This window comes from Aotus nancymaae, unplaced genomic scaffold, assembly GCF_030222135.1.
Source record: "Aotus nancymaae isolate 86718 unplaced genomic scaffold, 86718_ANA_hifiasm-v0.15.2.pri h1tg000108l, whole genome shotgun sequence".
Lineage (NCBI taxonomy): Eukaryota > Metazoa > Chordata > Mammalia > Primates > Aotidae > Aotus > Aotus nancymaae.
Window position 1 is genome coordinate 29981274 of NW_026988523.1, and position 22629 is coordinate 30003902.

The 22629-nt window shown below is 41.8% G+C and overlaps 1 protein-coding gene across 3 annotated transcripts in view; it reads left to right on the forward strand.

Moving 5' to 3' along the window:
* The window catches only part of PRPF3 (pre-mRNA processing factor 3), a 33954-nt gene extending 14418 nt beyond the window's left edge, over positions 1–19536 (forward strand). For 2 of the 3 annotated variants that reach the window (XM_012462585.3, XM_064370710.1), the window contains 9 exons: positions 1966–2132; positions 3278–3357; positions 8060–8203; positions 8924–9023; positions 9196–9309; positions 11688–11806; positions 12088–12171; positions 15260–15321; positions 19142–19536. In XM_012462585.3, the coding sequence (XP_012318008.1) occupies positions 1966–2132; positions 3278–3357; positions 8060–8203; positions 8924–9023; positions 9196–9309; positions 11688–11806; positions 12088–12171; positions 15260–15321; positions 19142–19288 (1017 nt within the window). In that variant the 3' untranslated portion in view covers positions 19289–19536. Of the gene's footprint in view, positions 1–1965; positions 2133–3277; positions 3358–8059; positions 8204–8923; positions 9024–9195; positions 9310–11687; positions 11807–12087; positions 12182–15259; positions 15322–19141 lie in introns of all 3 variants that reach the window. The other variant, XR_001108987.3, reaches the window with a different exon arrangement.
* Positions 19537–22629: the final 3093 nt, after the last annotated feature.

Genomic DNA, 22629 nt, shown 5'->3' on the forward strand with positions numbered 1-22629 from the left:
TCCCAGGTAGCTGGGATAGCAGGCATGCACTACTACATCTGGCTAATTTTGTAGTTTTATTAGAGATGGGGTTTATCCATGTTGATCAGGCTGGTCTCGAACTCCCAGCCTCAGGTGATCCACCCACCTTGGCCTCCAAAAGTGCTGGGATTACAGGTGTGAGCCCCTGTGCCTGGCCTTTTTTTTTTTTGAGATGGAGTCTCACACTATCATCTGGGCTGAAGTGCAGTGGTGCAGTCGTGACTCACTGCAACCTCCACCTTTCAGGTTCGAGCAATTCTCCTGCCTCAGCCTCCCGAGTAGCTGGGACTACAGGTGCATGCCACCACTCCTGGCTAATTTTTTGGATTTTTAATAGAGCCAGGGTTTCACTATGTTGGCCAGGCTGGTCTCAAACTCCTGACCTTGTGATTCACCTGTCTCAGCCTCTCAAAGTGCTGGGATTACAGGTGTGAGCCACCACGCTGGCCTATTTCTACTGTTATTTTATTGTAATATATAATGAAATAATTATACAACCCACCATAATGTAAAATCAGTAGGATCCTTGAGCTTGTTTTCCTGCTGAGACGGTCCCATCTGGGTGTGATGGGAGATAGTGATGTATCAGGCATTAGATTCTCATAAGGAATGTACAACATAGGTCCACTGCATACACAGTTCGCAATAGGGTTCGTGCTCCTATGAGAATCTAATGTTGCTGCTGATCTGTTAGGAGGTAGAGCTCAAACCGTAATTCAGGTAATAGGGAGTGACTATAAGTACAGGTGAAACTTCATTGGCTTGCCTGCTGCTCACCCGCTGTGCAACCCATTTCCTAAAAGGCCACAGACTGGTGAGTTGGGGACTCCTGATTTAAAGCAATGAATGATTTGAAAACAGCACTTTGGGAAGCTGAGGCTGGTGGATCATGACGTTATGAGTTGGAGACCAGCCTGGCCCTCATGGTAAAACCCTGTCTCTACTAAAAATACGAAAATTAGCCAGGCGTGGTGGTGGGTGCCTATAATCCCAGCTACTCCAGAGGCAGAGGCAGGAGAATCACTTGAAATCGAAAGGCGGAGGTTGCAGTGAACTGAGATCATACCACTGCCCTCCAGCCTGGAGAAAAGATCGAAACTCCCTCTCAAAAAGAAAAATACTGTATTTATTTCTGTAATACATGGTTTTTTTTTTTGAGACGGAGTTTCGCTCTTGTTACCCAGGCTGGAGTGCAATGGCGCGATCTCGGCTCACTGCAACCTCCGCCTCCTGGGTTCAGGCAATTCTCCTGCCTCAGCCTCCTGAGTAGCTGGGATTACAGGCACGCACCACCATGCCCAGCTAATTTTTTGTATTTTTAGTAGAGACGGGGTTTCACCTTGTTGACCAGGATGGTCTCGATCTCTTGACCTCGTGATCCACCTGCCTCGGCCTCCCAAAGTGCTGGGATTACAGGCGTGAGCCACCGTGCCCAGCGTAATACATGTTTTTTTAAGCAGATTGCTCTTCCTGATTAGTTTCTACATAAGTGGAAATATTATTAAATTGAGTTTGAAAATTCTCCACATACAACTGAGTGGAGGGAAACAATTCGAAATATTCTGAGTGACTGAGGAAAGCTTGCCTGGTGTTAAAATTTACTGCAGACAATATACCTAGAGAGTTGAATTCATTATATATTGAATCACCTTTGCCTTCTTTTTGTCCTCTCAAAGTGAGGTTTTCATAAAATTCTATTTCTGTATATTTACTGCAGGCATATACTGTGGAGTGAAGGGAGAGGGTAAAGGTGAGCTCTATGTACATGAGCTAAATAAAAGATAAAATAAAGCAGAACAACTCCTTTCTAAGCTTTCAGAAATTATGAACTTTTTGTATTAGGTGTAGAGTTCAACAAGGAAGTGTTTTAAAATTTGGGATTCTACAAATTCTATTTTCTATGACTCCAGTTTATCTTTCTGTCTTGGTTTATTTTGTTTTTAGGCTCAACTGGAGAAGCTACAGGCAGAGATTTCACAAGCAGCTCGAAAAACAGGCATCCATACTTCGACTAGGCTTGCCCTCATTGCTCCTAAGAAGGAGCTAAAGGAAGGAGATATCCCTGAAATTGAGTGGTGGGACTCTTACATAATCCCCAATGGCTTTGATCTGTGAGTTTGTTTTAGTACCTTTTTTAAGAAATAGTTTTTTAGGCTGGGCACGGTGGCTCACGCCTGTAATCTTAGCACTTTGGGAGGCCCAGGTGAGTGGATCATGTGGTCAGGAGTTTGAGATCAGCCTGGCCAACATAGTGAAACCCCTTCTCTACTAAAAATACAAAAATTAGCTGGGCGTGGTGTAGGACACACCTGTGGTCCTGCCTACCCCAGAGGCTGAGGTGGGAGAATCACTTGAACCTGGGAGTCGGAGATTGCAGTGAGCCATGCCATTGTACTCCAGCCTGGGTGACAAGAGTAAGACTTCATCTAAAAAAAAACCAAAACACCAGTTTTTAATCAGCTGAGTTTAAGATTCAAGCTAATACCTTTTAGTAAAGCTGTGGTTTTAGTGGGAAGGATGGTATTCATGCATTAATTAAAATTTTAAAATCCAAGAGAAATAAGTAACTGTACATAAGCTCCTGTATTTGTTTTGTTTACTTGTTTTTGAGAGGGAGTCTCGCTCTGTCACCCAGGCTGGAATGCAGTGGCATGATCTTGGCTCACTGCAACCTCTGCCTCCTGGGTTCAAGCGATTCTTCCCCCTCAGCCTCCTTAGTATAAGCTGAGACTACAGACACATACCACCATACCAAGCCAATTTTTATATTTTTAGTAGACAACAGCGTTTCGCTATTTGGCCAGGCTGGTTTTAAATTCCTGACCTCAGGTGATCCGCCTGCCTCAGTCTCTCAAAGCGCTGGGATTATAGGCATAAGCCACTGTGCCCAGCCCTGCTCCATCATTCTGATACGTGACTTTAGTAGACTTTATCTTAGGCTTTCCTTGCCCATTTCTTTGTCAGCCACTTTCTCAGGGACTTATTGTCACTAATGAGAACATAGCATCTACCAGCTGTGGTGTGGTAGAAAAAAGGTTGGGAATGACTGCTGTGGAGAGTGTGTTCAACTGTAGAGGGACTCAGTTCTCTCGAAGACTATGTATAATTATATATTTTAGGTATGTAAATGCTGTTTTAGGTATATCAAGCACTAGAACCCATTATGGAGAATAGGTTTTTTCAGTGTTTCTGAGACTCCTCTCTTAGAATCATCTCTACCCACATATTGTGTTTTCTTTTCTTCCTGCAATTTTAGTACAGAGGAAAATCCCAAGAGAGAAGATTATTTTGGAATCACAAATCTTGTTGAACATCCAGCCCAGCTCAATCCTCCAGGTAATGTGTAGATTACTGAATCAAGTCTCTAGAGCAGCATTATCCACTGGAAGTTTATATATGATAAACATGTTCTGTGTCTGTGCTGTTCAATACAGTAGTCAGTATTCATATGTAATTCTTTTTTGTAATTCAGTTTTTTTTCCTGACAGTTAATAGTTTGTGGTTTGACCAGTGAACATAAATTTTAAGTGCATATTCTTGTGATTCCTGTGCTTAGAATTTCATGAGACAGCTGAGCATGGTGACTCATGCCTCTAATCCGAACACTTTGGAAGGCTGAGACAGGAGGATTACTTGAGGCCAAGAGTTCAAGACCAGCCTGGGCAACATAGTAAGACCCATCTCAAGGAAAAAAAAATTTGGCTGGGTATGGTGGTTCACGCCTGTAATCACTGCACTTTGGGAAGCTGAGGTGGGCAGATTGCTTGAGCTTAGGAGTTTGAGACCTGGGCAACATGGCAAAACTGAGTCTTGACAAAAAGTACAAAAATCAGCTGGGCATGGTGGTATGTATCTGTAGTCCCAGCTACCCGGCTGAGGTGTGGAGGATGGCTTGAGCCTGGGAGGTGGAGGCTGCAATAAGCTGAGATGGCGCCACTGCACTCCAGCCTGGGTGATAGTGCCAGACCTTGTCTCAAAAAAAAAAAAACCCCAATAATTTCATGAAGCTTTACATTTACAGTTCCTTGGTTGTTGCTAGGAGACAGCCCTCAGCTTGCTTCTTTTATAGAACCATGTTGTCCTAGCGTCCACAGCTAAATGCAAATGCAAGAGCTAAACTTTTAGGGTGGAGTGTTATTAGATGCAATATGCTCCCCTACTCACTGTGAGGGATGCTAACTCCAAAGGGCTTTTTGTTAGTTTCCCAAAGTTGAAATTGGGAAACAGTTGCTTCTCTCTCTCTCTTTTTTTTTTTTTTTTTTTTGAGGTGGAGTTTTGCTCTTGTTGTCCAGGCTGGAGTGCAATGATGCGATCTCGGCTCACTGCAACCTCCACCTCCCAGGTTTAGGCAATTCTGGCTCAGCCTCCCGAGTAGCTGGGATTACAGGCATGCACCACCACACCTGGCTAATTTTGTATTTTTAGTAGAGACGGAGTTTCTCCATGTTGGTCAGGCTGGTCTCAAACTCCCGACCTCAGGTGATCTGCCTGCCTCAGCCTCCCAAAGTGCTGAGATTACAGGTGTGAGCGACCGCACCTGGCCCAAAGTTGTTTCTCTTAAGAATAAAATATAAATAAATAAATAAAATAAAAATAGTGGGAAAAAAAAGAATTAAAATGCCTCAGAAGGCTGGGCACAGAGGCTCACGCCTATAATCCCAGCACTTTGGGAGGCTGAGTTGGGCAGAGCCCATGAGCCCAGGAGTTTGCAACTTGCCTGGGTGACATGGTGAAACCCCGTCTCTACTAAAAATACAAAAATTAGCCAGGTGTGGTGGCACATGCCTGTAGTCCCAGCTACTTGGGAGGCTGCAGCACGAGAATCACTTTAACTCGGGAGGTGGATGTTGCAGTGAGCTGAGATTGTGCCACTGCACTCCAGCCTGGATGACAGTGAGACTTAGTCTTAACAATTAGTCTCAAAAAAAAAAAAAAAAAGCCACAGGAAGACAGAATTGAGTAGAAATGGGTGTTTTTTGAAAAAGCATTGAAAAACATTTAACAAACTGGTGAAGAAATATAGGAAGAAATATAGGGGAAAAACAGTTTGTGTCTACTATAGGGGCCAAGGGAAAAACTTTCCCTTTTCCCTATGAAGTTTCAGTGAAAAATTAATTCACATAAGGCACATTAGTTGGAGAAGAGGCATACAAATTTATTAATGTTTGCATAGGGGAAAATCATAGAGTGATCACCCCCATATGTGAGTGTTGAGTTACACAATACAACTGAAGAATTGAATTTTTAATTTTTTTTTTTTTTTGAGATGGAATGTTGTTCTGTCACCCACGCTGGAGTGCAGTGGTGTAATCTTGGCTCACTGAAACCTCTGCCTCCTGAGTAGCTGGGATTATAGGCATACACCTCCATGCCCAGCTAATTTTTGTATTTTTAGTAGAGATGGGCTTCCCCCATACTGGCCAGGCTGGTGTTGAACTCCTGGCCTCAAGTTATCCGCCTGCCTCAGCCTCCCAAAGTGCTGGAATTAAAGGCGTGAGCCACTGTATCTAGCCTGAATTTTTAATTTTATTATTATTTTTTATTTTTTATTTTTTATTTTTGAGACAAGGTCTCACTCTTGTAGCCCAGGCTGAAATGCAGTGACTCACTGCAGCCTTAACCTCCCAGGCCCAGGTGATCCTCCCAACTCAGCTTCCTGGATTGCTGGGACTATAAGCACATACCACCATGCCCAGCTAATTTTTTTCTGTTTTTTGTAGAGAGACAGGTTTTGCCATTTTGCCTAGACTGGTCTTGAATTCCTGGGCTTAAGCAATCCTTCCACCTCGGCTTCCCAAAGTGTTGGGATTACAAGCATGAGCCACTGCACCAGCCCTTATTCAGTTTTAATCTATTTAAATTTAAATAGCTCATATGGCTAATGACTACTATATTGAAAAGTGCAGCTCTAGAGCATTGAGATCTCATCTATAGATGACCTCACTGATGTATAGTACAAATTGGGCTTTTGCCATAGTGCTAATACCAGCTCTAGTCTTGTACACCATACTATACTCCTGCCCATCTATTTTCTTTGTCTTTAGCATTTTTTTCTCTTCTTTTTTTAGTTTATTTTTTCTTTTTTTAATTTTTTTTTTTTCTGTAGACCTCCTCTGTGGACAGTTTTCCTTTTTTCTTTTTTGTAGCAAAGTTTTTTGGCTTAGTCAAAAACGGTAGGTTTTAGTTGTGGCTGTGTTTTTAACTAGCTGAATGCCTGTCCATGGATATGTCACTTTGAATACTGGGAATTTCCTCATTTGTAGAGATAATAACTGAAATGCATTCTTCAAGGCTTAGGCAAATCATAGGTGATTTTAACACTTGGGATAAACTAGGAGAAAATATCCTAATTGATAAATTTGCTTGACAGTATTTTTCAATAAGTTTAAAAAGTAGTTTGAGATCTTAATATAAATTATGGCCAGGACCAGTGGTAAATCCTTGTCTCTACAAAAAATGAGCTGGCATGGTGGCATGCATGTGTAGTCCTAGCTACTTGGGAGGCTCATGCAGGGTGGATTGCTTGAGCCTAGGAGGTAGAGATTGTATTAAGGTGTGAACACACCTCTACACTCCAGTTTGGGTGACAGAGAGAGATCCTGTCTCAAAAAAAAAAACAAAGACAATACAATTTGTAATAGTCACTGAAATTTACTTAACTAGATTCTACTTAGCTGTTGTCAGTGTGAATCATTAGAAGAAGAATGTGGGGTTTTTGTATTTTGTTTTACTTATTTTTAAGTTTTTTATTTTTAATTTTTTTTTATTTTTTGTGATGGAATCTTGCTCTGTCGCCCAGGCTGGAGTGCAGTGGTGCAATCTTGGCTCACTGCAACCTCCGTCTCCCAGGTCCAGCAATTATTCTTCCTCAGCTTCCTGAGTAGCTGGTACTACAGGCTTGAGTCATCATACCTAGCTAATTTTTGTATTTTTAGTAGAAACGGGGTTTCATCATATTGGCTGGACTGGTCTCAAATTCCTGACCTTGTGATCCACCTGCCTAGGCCTCCCAAAGTGCTGGGATTGCAGGCATGAGCCACTGAGGGCCAGCCTAATTTTTTTTTTTTTTTGAAACGGAGTTTCTCTCTTGTCACCCAGGCTGGAGTGTAATGGTGGTGCAGTCTGGGCTCACTGCAACCTCCACCCCCTGGGTTTAAGTGATTCTCCTGCCTCAGCCTACCAAGTAGCTGGGATTATAGGTGCCTGCTACCACACCCAGCTAATTTTTGTATTTTTAGTAGAGACGGGTTTTGCTATATTGGGCATGCTGGTCTTAAACTCCTGACCTCAAGTGATCCACCCACCTTGGCCTCCCAAAGTGTTGGGATTACAGGCATGAGCCACTGCACTTGGCCCTAATTTTGTTTCCTATATTTGCCAGGTATCATTTGATGAAGGGATTTAACAGCTTAAAGGAAAACAACTAAGAACACTACTTAAGAAATATAAGAATTTTTTTAAGAACGTTGCCATAGTGCCTTGGCCTGAACTGATTTTAATCTTACTGATCTCTTATTAATTAATGAGTTTTCTTCATTCTCTATTTAAAGTTTCAATTTTTTTTTTTTTTTTTTACATAAAATGTTTATAGTAGAGTCAGGTCTCACTTTGTTGTCCAGGCTGGTGTTGAACTCTTGGGCTCAAGTGATCCTCCCACCTTGGCCTACCAAAGTGCTAGAATTACAGGCATAAGCCACTGTGCCCAGCCTAAAGTTTCTTTTAATGTTACTGATATTTACCTTGGTCTCTTTAATATTCTTATTGCTGGCTGGATTCAGCGGCTCGTGCCTGGCCAACATGGTGAAACCCCGTCTCTACTAAAATACAAACATTAGCAAGGCATGGTGGTGTGTACTTGTACTACAGGAGGCTGAGGCAGGAGAATCGCTTGAATCGGGGAGGCAGAGGCTGCAGTGAGCTGAGATCATGCCATTGCACTCCATCCTGGGTGACAGAGCGAGACTCTTTCTCAAAAAGAAAAAAAAAATATGTATATATATTCTTATTGCTTTGGTATACTAATTTTTCTGCCTGACAGTTGACAATGATACACCAGTTACTCTGGGAGTATATCTTACCAAGAAGGAACAGAAAAAACTTCGGAGACAAACAAGGAGGGAAGCACAGAAAGAACTACAAGAAAAAGTCAGGCTGGGCCTGATGCCTCCTCCAGAACCCAAAGGTACATTTCTTAGTGGCCTCTGCTGCTAAAAAGGGTGGCAAGTTTATGTCTTTAATTCTGGAGGAACTTTAACATCTCTATATTTGGGTGATTTCTGTTTCTAAGAATCATTCTTGGAGTCTTTTTTCTCCAAGTTTTCTACCATCTTTTCATATTAAGATAGGTCAGCACATTCATTATAGAGGCCATTTAAGGCTTATTTTTAAGCATACCGATTATACAACACTCTGGTTTTCTTGGAAGAATACAGGTCTTGAAATTCATTAAGATAGTAGTTGCAATATTTGTGTAGAATTTTTATGTACATAATTCTTAATGTTTTAATTTTTACAATGAAAGTATAGGATAAAATACTTGCCCCTGTAGTTACATTCTCATTCAGCAATATTTTGAGTGAGCAACTGTTATGTATAAGCTCTTTTACTAGATGCCGTGATCAGTGTGAAAAATATGAAAGAAATTAAGTTCCACATTTATGAAGTTCCTTCATAAATTTTCAGATAATATAAATGCATGCCAGTTCTTCAACTTAATTGTGTGAACTTCTGCAAATGCTGAAGTGATTGGGTGGGATTGTCAAGGTAGGAGTTATTGGAGGAAGTGAGTTTAGAGCAGAGATTTGAAATAGGTAAATCATATGAATTGGTATGGAAGAGATAACAAGTTACCCAGCTGCAGAAGTGACTTCAAAGATTGATTGCTGTCCTCTCTTCACTGCAGTGAGAATTTCTAATTTGATGCGAGTATTAGGAACAGAAGCTGTTCAAGACCCCACGAAGGTAGAAGCCCATGTCAGAGCTCAGATGGCAAAAAGGCAGAAGTAAGTGCCATGGGATTGGGTGGAAACCCCGGGCAAGTACCTTTCCCAAACTCTTCTGGGGGATCCACATTTGGAGGGAGGGGAGAGTCCTCCGTTGCTCTCTCTTTCCCTCAGCCCTGCCTCTGATCTTCAATGCCTTTCTCACTTGTGGATGTCCTTCCTGTCACGACAGAGCGCATGAAGAGGCCAACGCTGCCCGAAAACTCACAGCAGAACAGAGAAAGGTCAAGAAAATTAAAAAGCTTAAAGAAGACATTTCACAGGGGGTACACATATCTGTATATAGGTAGGTGTCCATACTGGGCCAGCCTTCCCCTTAGAATTACTAAAACATTTTCCAAGGGCTTGAGGCAGAATCACTGTGGCCTAAAAGCATACCTGATACCAGTTCCTACTCTCTTTTAATGACCCTAGTCTGGATCAAGAGCTAGTAAATCTTTTATAAAAGTGAGGGTTAGTGACTTACGTTTATGGTTATCCAATTCTTCCGTCTCAAGTATTTTTTTTACCAGGATGTTAGCTCTGAAAAATGAACAAATCAATATATTTGTTTAGGCCAAGATGTGAACTAAAGATTGTATGTCCTTTGAGAACTATAATCATCCTATTTCTTTTTTTTTCCATCTTTTTTTTTTTTTTTTAACTACTCTGAGTTTGCTTCCAGCATCCATGGAAGCATTACAAATTTCTTTTCTCAATAGTCACATCCTTACCCTGATGTATTGTTGTAATGGTTTCATCCTCACTCCAAAATTCATTTTATATGCTGTAAATATTTTTCTACCTTTGTGTTGATTTAATGTTGTTATTCTTTTATGTTGAGTACACATGTATCTTCTTTTTTTTGTTTGTTTGTTTTTTGAGACAGAGTCTTACTCTGTCGCCAGGCTGGAGTGCAGTGGTGCAATCTTGGCTGACTGCAACCTCTGCCTCTCCTGCCTTAGCCTCCCTAGTAGCTGGGACTAGAGACGGGTGCCACCATGCCTGGCTAATTTTTGTGTTTTTAGTAGAGTTGGGGTTTCACCTTGTTGGCTAGAATGGTCTTGATTTCTTGACCTTGAGATCCGCCTGCCTCGGCCTTCCGAAGTGCTGGGATTACAGGCATGAGCCACCATGTCTGGCTGTCTATCTTCTATTTTTAAAATGTGTTTATTTCTATTAACTAGTTCTTTTTAAAAAAAAAAAAAAAAAAAAAACAGGGTTTCACCATATTGGTCAGGCTGGTCTTGAACTCCCAACCTCAGGTGATCTGCCCACCTTGGCCTCCAAAGTGCTTGGATTACAGGTGTGAGCCACCACGCCTGGCCTTAACTAGTTCTTTATTATAAAAGTGGTACGTTATTACAAAGTAGTGAATGCTTATTAAGATTTTTAAAAAATTGCCAGGCACTGTGGCTCATGCCTGTAATCCCAGCACTTTGGGAGGCCGAGGTGGGTGGATCACGAGGTCAAGAGATTGAGACCATCCTGGCCAACATGGTGAAACCCCATCTCTATCAAAATCCAAAAAATTAGCTGGGCATGGTGGCGTGCACCTGTATTCCCAGCTACTTGGGAGGCTGAGGCAGGAGAATCGCTTGAACCCGGGAGGCAGAGATGGCAGTGAGCCAAGATCGAGTCACTGTACTCCTGCCTGGCAACAGGGCAAAACACCGTCTCAAGAAAAAAAAAAAAAAAAAAAGTCAGATGTGGTGGCATGTGCCTGTAGTGCCAGCTACTCAGGAAGCTGAGGCAGGAGAATCGCTTGAACCAAGAAGGCGGAGGTTGCAGTGAGCCGAGATTGTGCCACTGTACTCCAGCCTGGGCGACAGAGTGAGACTTTGTCTCAAAAAAAAAAAAAAAAGATTAGAAAAAATTATCTGACAATACACTTACTCAAAATGTCCTCTTTCTATTCTCTGATCCCTTAGAACCACTATCTTTAGGTAATTGCTATTAATAGTTTTTCACATATCCTTCTAGAAAATTTTCATGCCTATATAGTGATCATATATGTATATATATTTATTTATTTTTATTTTTTGAGACAGAGTCTTGCTTTGTTGCCCAGATTGGAGTGCAGTAGCACAGTCTCGGCTCACCGTAACCTCTGCCTCCTGGGTTCAAGCGATTCTCCTGCCTCAGCCTCCCGAACAGCTAGAATTATAGGCGTGTGCTCCCACGCTCGGCTAATTTTTTGTATTTTTAGTAGAGATGGGGTTTCACCATATTGGCCAGACTGGTCTCAAACTCCTGACCTTGAGATCTGCCCACCTCAGCCTCCCAAAGTGCTGGGATTACAGGCATGAGCCACTGCGCCCAACCGAGTGATTCTATATTATAAGGATCTAGAAGACAAAAAATTTGTAGATCTTTATATTATCAAGAATAATGAGATTGTAAATATTTTTGGATGATAGTAAATACCTCTCCGTGATCCTTAGAGTAAATTTTGGTTACCTGCTATTGTATGGTATAAAGTCCTAGACTTTGAAGAAATACAAGATTGTGGAAATGTTTCTATACTCATCAACTCTACCTTTTAAGCATTCATCTATTTGTTTACTCCAGAGGTCTTTGTTTATAGAGAGGAAACCATTTTGGATTCATCTGTTTACTTGCCACTCCATTCAGGCAGCTGCTGATACTAAAATGGAAGACATAACTAAACTTTCCCTTCTCCAGAGTACGAAATTTGAGCAACCCAGCCAAGAAGTTCAAGATTGAGGCCAATGCTGGGCAACTGTACCTGACAGGGGTGGTGGTACTGCACAAGGATGTCAACGTGGTAGTAGTGGAAGGGGGTGAGTCTGAAAAACTTGAGGGATACTATCCCCCAGACAACCCTAGGCTTAGAGTGACTAGCATTGTGGGGAGAAAGGAGAAAAAGAGTATTTTAGTGTCATGTCTGATAAAATATTCTAGGTCTCTGCTTCTGTGTTCATTGGAGTAGAAGGCCCTAAAATGTGTTGCTTGGGATTAGTTCAACTACCACATTAATGTCTGAGCATTAGATGAGCTCAGAGGTTCTTTCTGCCCCATCATCTTCCACAGTTCTGGCAAAATTCTTCTTCTCTGTTTCCAGGCCCCAAGGCCCAGAAGAAATTTAAGCGTCTTATGCTGCATCGGATAAAGTGGGATGAACAGACATCTAACACGAAGGGAGATGGTGAATGGGGGTTAGAGGGGATTAAGTGGGAGAGCTGTGGGAGGCGGGGATGGTGCATCTGTCCGTTCATCTTATTCTCTCCCTGTGACACTCTTGCTAACACTAGAATAGTGTTCAGGAAATTTAGAAAAACCCATTTAAACTTTAAGCCTCCTAGACATTCATACAGTGTTTACTACATGATTATATGCATGAGTGATAAAATTATTTTTTTGCCTATCATTTAAGGCTTTTCTACCAGCTGGTTTCTGTGTCTGTCCTGAATCTGAGTACTGGTTACATGAATTTATTCAGTATTTGAAAATTCAGCAAGCAGCTAGGCATGGTGGCTCATGCCTGTAATCCTAGCACTTTGGGAGGCTGAGGTAGGCAGATTGCTTGAGACCAGGAGTTTGAGACCAGCCTGGGCATGGTGAAACCTCATCTCTACAAAAAGTACAAAAATTTGCGGAGTGTGGAGGCACACAGCTGTATTCCCAGCTACTCAGGAAACTGAGGTGGGAGGATCACTTGAGCTTGGGGAGGTCGAGGCTGCAGTAAGCTGTGATCGTGCCACTGCAATCCTGCCTGGGTGACAGAAGTCTCAAAGAAAAAGCAAATTAAGTAAGCTATACATTCATGTGTACAGTGTCTGTATTATATTATTATTTGATCTTTTTTTTTCTTTTTTTTGAGATGGTTTCACTATGTTGCCCAGGCTGGAGTACAATGGTGCAATCTCGGCTCACCGCAACCTCTGCCTCCCCAGTTTGAGCAATTCTCCTGCCTCAGCCTCTTGAGTAGCTGGGATTACAGGCATGCATGACCACACCCAGCTAATTTTGTATTTTTAGTAGAGATGGGGTTTCTCCATATTGGCCAAACTGGTCTCAAACTCCTGACCTCAGGTGATCCGCCCACCTCAGCCTCCCAAAGTGCTGGGATTACAAGCATGAGCCACTGTTTATACAAGCCAGCCTGATGTTTACTTTTTTTAAGGACAGAAGGCAAAAAAAAAAAAAAAAAAAAGACTTGGATCAAAAAAGCTCTGCTTTAATCAAAAAACTACTTTTTCTTTTGCCTGTTATCTTACACACACACACACACACACACACACACACACACACACACACGCGGAGATGCTCCTCAACTTATGATGGGGTTAGTTTCAGTAAACCTATGGCTTTGATCAAAAAACTAGTTTTTCTTTTGCCTGTTATCTTACACACATACACACACACACACACACAGAAATGCTCCTTATGATGAGGTTAGTTCTAATAAACCTGTGATAAGTTGAATATATTGTTAAGTCAAAAATGCATTTAAGGCCAGGCGCAATGGCTCATGCCTGTAATCCTAGCACTTTGGGAGGCTGAGGTGAGCAGATCACTTGAGGTCAGGAGTTTGTGACCAGCCTGGCCAACATGGTGAAACCCCGTCTCTGGTAAAAACACAAAAATTCACCAGGCATGATGGCGGGCCCCTGTAGTCCCAGCTACTTGGGAGGCTGAGGCAGGAGGAGGATTGCTGAGGTTGCAGTGAGGCGAGACCACGTCATTGCATTCCAGCCTAGGTGACAGTGAGACTCCATCTGAAAACCAAAAAAAAAAAATTACTAAATAAATAAAATCTGCAGAGTTCATCTTAGGAGACCTGAGAATAAAAAATAAAAAAAATCTGCAGAGAGCTTTTCTTAACTTTTGTTAACTTTACCTAACTTTAGCCTTCCTGTACTTTTTGTCCTTGAAGTATTTAAAGTACATTTTTGTAATATAATTGACTTATATTTTATTTTGTTTTACACATGTGCATAAGATAATTTTTTTTTTTGAGGCATAGTTTTTGCTCTGTTGCCCAGGCTGTAGTGCAATCATGCAGTCTTGGCTGACTGCAACCTCTACCTCCCAGTTTCAAGTGATTCTCCTACCTTGGCCTCCCAAGATGCTGGGATTACAGGCGCCTGCCACCATGCCTGGCTAATTTTTTTATTTTTTATTTTTACTTTTTTGAGATGGAGTCTCATTCTGTCACCCAGGCTGGAGCACAGTGGCATGATCTCAGCTCACTACAAACTCCATCCCCCGTCTCCTACCTCAGTCTCCTTAGTAGCTGGGATTATAGGCGCCTGCCACCATGCCTGGCTAATTTTTGTATTTTTTTTTTTTTAGACGGAGTCTTGCTTTGTTACCAGGCTGGAGCGCAGTGGTGCAGTCTCAGCTCACTGCAACCTCTGCCTCCTAGGTTCAAGTAATCCTTCCACCTCAGCCTCCCCAGTAGCTGGGGCTACAGGCGCGTGCCACCACGCCCAGCTAATTTTTGTATTTTTAGTAGAGACAGGGTTTCACCACGTTGGCCAGGATGGTCTCTATCTCTTGACCTCGTGATCTGCCCGCCTTAGCCTCCCAAAGTGCTGAGATTACAGGCGTGAGCCACCGTGCCTGGCCTAATTTTTGTATTTTTAGTAGAGATGAGGTTTTACCATCTTGGCCAGGCTGGTCTTGAACGACTGACCTTGTGATCCACCCACCTCGGCCTCCCAAAGTGCTGGGATTACAAGTGTGAGCTGCCGTGCCCAGCCTAATTTTTGTATTTTTAGTAGAGATGAAGTTTCACCATGTTGGCCATGCTGATCTCGAACTCTTGACCTCAGGTGATCTACCCACCTTGGCCTCCCAAAGTGGTAGACTTAACAGGTGTGAGCCACCACGCCCAGCTGATGATTTTGATTTGGTATATCTGCCCTCCTCCTCCATTGGGTGAAAGTTTTTTGAGAGTACTATATAATGTTGATATCTGAGCCTGCCTCCCAAAGTGCTTAGGACAAATTTTTATGTTGACTGCTTGTTTTTTATTTTCTTATTCCCAGTACCTGGTGCAGCTTTTGATTCATAACAGGTGCTCAGTAAATGCTAATTGTATCAATTAATATTCCTGCCCACTTGGAGCTTCAAGTGTAATTTGGGAAAAATAAGGGGCAACAGAAAAGAAAACATTTGGTTCAACACATAAAAAGGGTGACAATATTTTAGGGTTTGGGTAGATATGAATATTGTTTGTTTAGAACCTGAATCTCAAGTCTGAGTCTATAACAAGATTTTTCTTCCAGATGATGAGGAATCTGATGAGGAAGCTGTGAAGAAAACCAACAAATGTGTACTAGTCTGGGAGGTTAGTGATCCTTTGTAAAACATTGTAAAATGTTAGCCAACTCTGATTGTTTATACTATTTAACTAGAGCAATGGAATATAAAAACTAATCAGTGAGTAATTCCTTAAATAATTTATGTTTCTCATTGGAATTTATTTACTTATTTTTTAAAACAGAGTTTTGCTTTTGTTGCCCAGGCTGAAGTGCAGTGGTGCCATTTCAGCTCACTGCAACCTCCGCCTTCTGGTTTCAAGCTATTCTCCTGCCTCGGCCTCCCTAGTAGCTGGGATTACAGGCGCCTGCCACCATGCCTGGCTAATTTTTGTATTTTTAGTGGAGACAGGGTTTCACCATGTTGGCCAGGCTGGTTTCAAACTCCTGACCTTTTGTTCCACCCCTCTTGGCCTCTCAAAGTGCTGGGATCACAGGCATGAGCCACCGCACCTGGCCTGGAATCCATTTTTAAATGGTTGTCAGCAAATTCTTCCTGATCATCTTTTTAGTTAAATTGAAGGGTATTTAGTATATGTTATCTGGGGAAGTGTGTGGACAGTTCTGCTGGTAGCAGGAATACAAATTCTCTACTGAAAATTATTTATTTCACGATCATGAATATGAGACTTGGAAAGAAGGAAGTACTAGACTCAATATAAGGTTAGGAGGCTGGGCATTGCTGCTTATTAGCTGTGCAATCTGGGCAGGACACTCAATGTCAAATTCTGTTGCCTTATCTGTAAAATGTAGACATTATTATTTACTCTTTATATTGTCAATTTTTTCGAGAACCAAATTAGGTAATTATGTAATAGTGCTTCATGAAATGTGATTAAGTCACTCTTCAGGTGGAATTTTTTTTATGGTTATCTGGTTCTTTAACCCCTGAAGGCTTCTTAGAGAATCAATATTAAAGTTTTCATGTGTGCTTTTAGGTATAGTACATGTATATCTTCTTTTTTTTTTTTTTTTTTGAGAAAGAGATTTGCTCTTGTTGCCCAGGTTGGAGTGCAATGGCGCGATCTCAGCTCACTACAACCTCCACCTCTCAGGTTCAAGTGATTCTCCTGCCTCAGCCTCCCAAGTAGCTGGGACTACAGGCACACACCTCCATGCCCTGCTAATTTTTGTATTTTTGGTAGAAATGGGATTTCACCATATTGGCCAAGATGGTCTCGATCTCCTGACCTAGTGATCCTCCTGCCTAGGCCTCCCAAATTACTGATATTACAGGGATGAGCCACTGCGCCTGGCTGTATATCTTCTATTTTTATTTTATTTATTTATTTATTTATTTATTTATTTATTTTTTTGAGACGGAGTTTCGCTCTTGTTACCCAGGCTGGAGTGCAATGGCGCGATCTCGGCTCACTGCAACCTCCGCCTCCTGGGTTCAGGCAATTCTCCTGCCTCAGCCTCCCGAGTAGCTGGGATTACAGGCACGCGCCACCATGCCCAGCTAATTTTTTTGTATTTTTAGTAGAGACGGGGTTTCACCATGTTGACCAGGATGGTCTCGATCTCTTGACCTCGTGATCCACCCGCCTCGGCCTCCCAAAGTGCTGGGATTACAGGCGTGAGCCACCGTGCCCGGCCCCCTATCTTCTATTTTTAAAAACATTATTACAAAAGTAGTAAATATTAAGATAAAAAAAAATTCTAATTATACAGCAGAGTACTTACTGAAACCCAGCACAGCGGCTCACACCTGTAATCCTAGCACTTTGCGAGGACGAGGTGGATGGACTGCTTGAGCTCAGGAGTTCAAGACCAGCCTGGGCAACATGGTGAAACTCTGTCACTACAAATAATATAATAATTAGCCAGGCCTGGTGGCATGTGCCTGTAGTCCCAGCTACTTGAGAGGCTGAGGTGGGAGGATTGCTTCAGCTTGGGAATTTGAGGCTGCAGTGAGCTCTGATTGCGCCACTGCACTCCAGCCTGGGCACCAGAGTGAGACCCTGTCTTTGGTTTTGTTTTGTTTTGAGATGGAGTTTCACTCTGTCACTAGGCTGGAGTGTAGTGACACGATCTCAGCTCACTTCTACCTCCGCCTCCAGGGTTCAAGCAATTCTGCCTCAGCCTCCCAAGTAGCTGGGACTATAGGTGTGCACCACCATGGTCAGCTGAATTTTGTAATTTTAGTAGAGACTAGGTTTCACCATGTTGGCCAGGCTGGTCTCAAACTCCTGACCTCAGGTGATCTGCCTGCCTCAGCCTCCCAAAATGCTGGGATTACCGGTGTGAGCCACCTTGCCCAGCTAGAGACCCTGTCTTAACAAAAAATAGAAAAAGTCTTAGGCTGGGCCCCGTAGCTTACGCTTCTATTCCCATCACTTTGGGAGGCCAAGGTGGGCATATCATGAGGTCAGGACTTCAAGACCAGCCTGGCCAACATGGTGAAACCCCGTCTCTACTAAAAATACAAAATTTAGCTGGGCATGGTGGTAGGTGCCTGTAATCCCAGCTACTTGGGAGGCTGAGACAGGAGAATCATTTGAACTCGGGAGGCAGAGGTTGCAGTGAGCCAAGATTGTGCCATTCCAATCCAGCCTGGGTGACAATGTGAGACTATGTCTCAAAAAAAAAAAAGAAAAAGTCTCTTCCTATTCTCTGATCTCTTCAGACAAATCTTTGTAGGTAATTGCTATTAATAGTTTTTCTTCTGAAGGAACAATCAAAAAATAAAAATTAAAAAAAAAATTATCATGTATCCTTCTGCCTTATCTCAGATTCTTCAATTTATGTATACAAATTAGATGAAAATAACCATAATATTTGTTTCTCTGTTTTATAAGTTCCCGCCTGCATGTTTGTTTGTTTTTTTTTTTAATTTTTTGTTTTGTTTTGTTTTTTAAGAGACAGGGTTTTGCCCTGTTGCCCAGGCTGGTGTGCAGTGGCACAGTCATAGCTCACTACAGCCTTGAACTCCTAGGGTCAAGCAGTCTTCTGGCCTTAGCTTCTCAGGTATCTGAGACCTCAGGTCCACACCACTGTGTCTATTTTATTTTATTTTTTGTAGAAATGGTGTCTCACTGTGTTGTCCTGGCTGGTCTTGAACTCAGCCTTGAGTGATCCTCCCACCTCAGCCTCCCAAAGGGCTGCGATTGTAGGCATGAGCTACTTTACCCAGCCCTACCTGCACATATATTAGCCCCTTCATCTCTTAAATTTTCTTCTATTTGTCTCTGAAGAGTATTTACTGAAGAAGTCCTGGCTTCTTAGAGAACCAGTATTAATGTTTTAGAACTTTAGTCTTCAGGAATTCTCTCTCAGGTTCAGAAATAAGCCAAGTTCTGCTCCAGCCTCCCTATTGGTGTCTACTCCCTGAAAACCTCTTGTGGGTAGTGCTTTATAACTGCCATTGCTGCTGGTACCTTTGGCAAGAATGCCCGTTCTGCCCAGTACTGTCTTTTTCTATTGTAATTCTCTGCTCTTACCTGCTCTTCTGTTCCCCGCCCCCAATTGTTCTTTGTTGCTGGGCCTCAAAGCCTCCTGCTTGTATAAATAGTTCTTTGGGTCTTTTTGAAGGCCTAAATTTAGTCCTTAAGGCCTGGTAGGAGATAAGTTTATCTCATCCAACCCCCCATAGTTATTCCTGTCTTGGTGTTCCACCCAGGCACCAGAGGGAAGAATTCCTCATCCTCACTTCATTCAAAAAACTAAATGCCTTATGCATATGAATTCATAAAAACTCATGCAAATATCCAAGGAAATGGAGGTCACAATTTTTTTTACCATAAAATCATGTTCAGCTTGCACATTGCTCACAAATGTTATAGTTCTTATAAAAAAATATTATATCTGATTTAAATAAGAAATTGCAGTATTTTATGTCTTTCCTAGGGTACAGCCAAAGACCGGAGCTTTGGAGAGATGAAGTTTAAACAGTGTCCTACAGAGAACATGGCTCGTGAGCATTTCAAAAAGCATGGGGCTGAACACTACTGGGACCTTGCGCTGAGTGAATCTGTGTTAGAGTCCACTGATTGAGACTACTGCAAGCCCTTGCCTCTCCCCCCTTGCCTTTGTCTCTTCAGTCCTCTCACTTATTCTGTTCCCAACCTACTCCCACTTGTTTGTGTGATCTCAGAACTGTGCCAAGCAGATATTGGGACAAAGGGAGAATATCTTGCTCCCTTCCCCAGTCAGCCTGGTGTTGCCCTTTATTCCCCATATGTGCATATGATTAAAGAGTTATTTTTAAACTTGGTGTGATATTTTTCACACATTCCTAAGTATTAGAGTTTGGGTCTTCAGGTGATCCTTCTTCCAGACTTCTAGCAAAAAACATTTTTTGTCATTGATATTTACTTATATCTATAAATGGATGAATGGATGGATAAATGGATATGTATTTTTGAAGTCTAGTGGAAATGTCTGATTTCATCCTGGAACTAGAATGATCATACTGTTTTCCTGGAGCAGAATGAAGCAGGAAGATGTGTAAAGGGGTAAGGGAGGGAGGGACAAATGAGTGTCCATGCCTTAACCAAGAGAATCACCAGGTTAGACAGATTACCTCAAGACTTGGCTAAATAGTCTTTCCAGGAAATCAGTTCCTCTAATGGATGCATTTGTGGGAATGTGTGTTGTGAGTGAAATGGACACAGGGAGAGTCCAAGATGGATGCTATGAGTCAGTTTGTGAAGTGGAATAGGATTTAAGAATTTAGCCCATTTTTTCTCTTTTACTAGTTTAAAAATCTGCTTCTAAAAGAAATTGTGTAGTTCTTATTTTTTTTCTATCTATGAATCCGACTACATGTGGTTGGTTTTATTTCAGCATTTAATGTTTCTGGTTTTATTTTAGGAATATTTGAGTTAGTGAGTATTGAAGTCCAAAATTTTTACCATACGTATCCTTCTGTTTCATATTGCATGTGGTAGGAATGGATCAAACAAAGAAGTCAATAGAGCTCCCATACCTTCTTGCTATGTGGAGCATACTATGAATTGGTATTGGAGAATGGATATATGACAAGAAGTTAAAACATTCTGTGTTATAAAATTAACCTCTTTTAAAATCCATGTTTCAGGTCCTGGTCAGAGTTCCAACTTTAGTATTAGGGAGCACTACAGTCAAGGAGATGGGAAGAGATAGGGGACTGCAAAGGGCTTTGAGGAAAACTAGTGCAACTTCTCTGCTTCTTAATTTTAATTTTTTATGCTCCAGTTCAAAAGATTCTCCTTTTTTAGAGATAAGCAAACTAACCCAGATGAGTGAGGTTGCTGATCCCGGTGAAGGATGAAATCTTTGAAATAACTCTAGCTTGATAGGACACAGCAATGAAGATTTGGAGTGCTTACTCTGGTAATTATATCTGTGAAACTTGGGAGCTAGAGAATTGAACTATTTTAGAATTTCTTGATTTAAGCAAATCCAGGGAAAAAAATCATTGTCATTAAAATGAGTGTTTCTGTTTTGTAAAGATTTTGTGTGTGTGTGAAATGGAGTTTCGCTCTTGTTGCCCAGGCTGGAGGGCAATGGTGCGATCTCAGCTCACCGCAATCTCTGCCTCCCGGGTTCAAGCAATTCTCCTGCCTCAGCCTCCTGAGTAGCTGGGATTACAGACTTGCACCACCACACCCAGCTAATTTTTTTGTATTTTTAATAGAGACAGGGTTTCCCCATGTTGGTCAGCCTGGTCTTGAACTCCCAACCTCAGGTGATCCACCTGTCTCAGCCTCCCAAAGTGCTGGAATTAGAAGTGTGAGTCACCATGCCCCGCCCCTTGTTAAAGGATTTGTTACAAGTACATGTGTAAATAATTTATATACTACTTCAAAAATGAATACATTCCATAGGATCTAAAAGGAATATTCATATTATAATACACTATAGTTTATTTTAAGTACCCATAATGAGACTCACCCTTGGTTGTCTTGAGCATATCACTCATTTCTCTGTGCCTCAAGGTGGTGGTAAATTTTTTCAATAAGCATTACCTCCTTATTTCTCCTAACAAATTTAGATATGCATTTTAGAGGTGAGGAATTTGAGGCTTCGAGTAAATAATTTGCCCAAGGTTATGACTTAGTAAGTTGTAGAGCTTAATTTGAACCCAGGTTTGTTTGACTACAGCGCAAACTCAGCCACTAAGTATATATTGCCTCATTTGTACAGTAATGGGGTAGGGACAGATAAGTTCTTTCAAATGAATGTTATTCTCAGGATAGTTCTTACCTGGGGATGTTATCACTTAAAATACTTTGTGAACTTCATAATCTATTTCCAATCCTTTTTTAATATCTTTAGTTAATGACAGTTATTAGTTTTGGAAAGAGTTATTTCTTTATTTTATTTTTTTATTGGAAAGAGTTTTAGAAACCCTTTGGCTATACCAGTAATGAACAAGTGGAATTTGAAATTAAAAGCAATTCCATTTACATTGGCACCAAAAGGAAGTGGAATACTTAGGATAAATCCAAATATGTGTAAGATCTATATGAAGAAAACTACAAAATTCTAATGAAAAAAAAACTAAATGCAATGGTGTTTCACATGCATGGCAGGAAGACAGTATTTTTAAAATGTCAGTTCTAGCTGGGTGTGGTGGCTCATGCCTGTAATCTCAGCACTTTGGGAGACCAAGGGTGGAAGATCATTGAGACCAGCCTGGACAACACAGGGAGATCCTATCTCTAAAAAAAATTTTTTTTTCTGAGACAAGGTCTCACTTTGTTGCCCAGGATGGAGTGCATTGGCATGATCTCAGCTCACTGCAGCCTCGACTTCCTAGGCTCAAGCAATCCTCCCACCTCTAAGCCTCCTGAATAGCTGAGTCTACAGGCATATGCCACCATGCCTGGCTAGTTTTTAAACTTTTTTGTAGAGACGAGGTATCGCTTTGTTGCCCAGGCTGGTCTCCCAACTCTGGAGCTCAAGTCATCTTGCCTTGGCCTCCCAAAGTGCTGGTATTACAGGCATGAATCACTGCACCTGGCCTACAAAAAATTTAAAAATAAAACTAGCTGGGTATGGTGGCATGTGCCTGTGGTTCCAGCTGCCTGGGAGGCTGGGAGGATCACTTGGGCCTGGGAATTACCATTGTACTCCACCCTGGGGGACAGAGTGAGACACTGTCTCAAGAAAAAATCCAGTAGAGAGGTGAAGGACTGACACTACTCAACTTTTGAGACTTACTGTAAAGCTACAGTAATGAAGGTGGTATAGTTTTTTTTGTTTTTTTTTTTTTTGAGACAGAGTTTTGCTCTTGTTGCCCAGGCTGGGGTGCAATGGCGCAATCTCAGCTTACTGCAGCCTCCACCTCCTGGGTTCAAGTGGCTCTCCTGCCTCAGCCTCCCGTGTAGCTGAGATTACAGGCATACGCC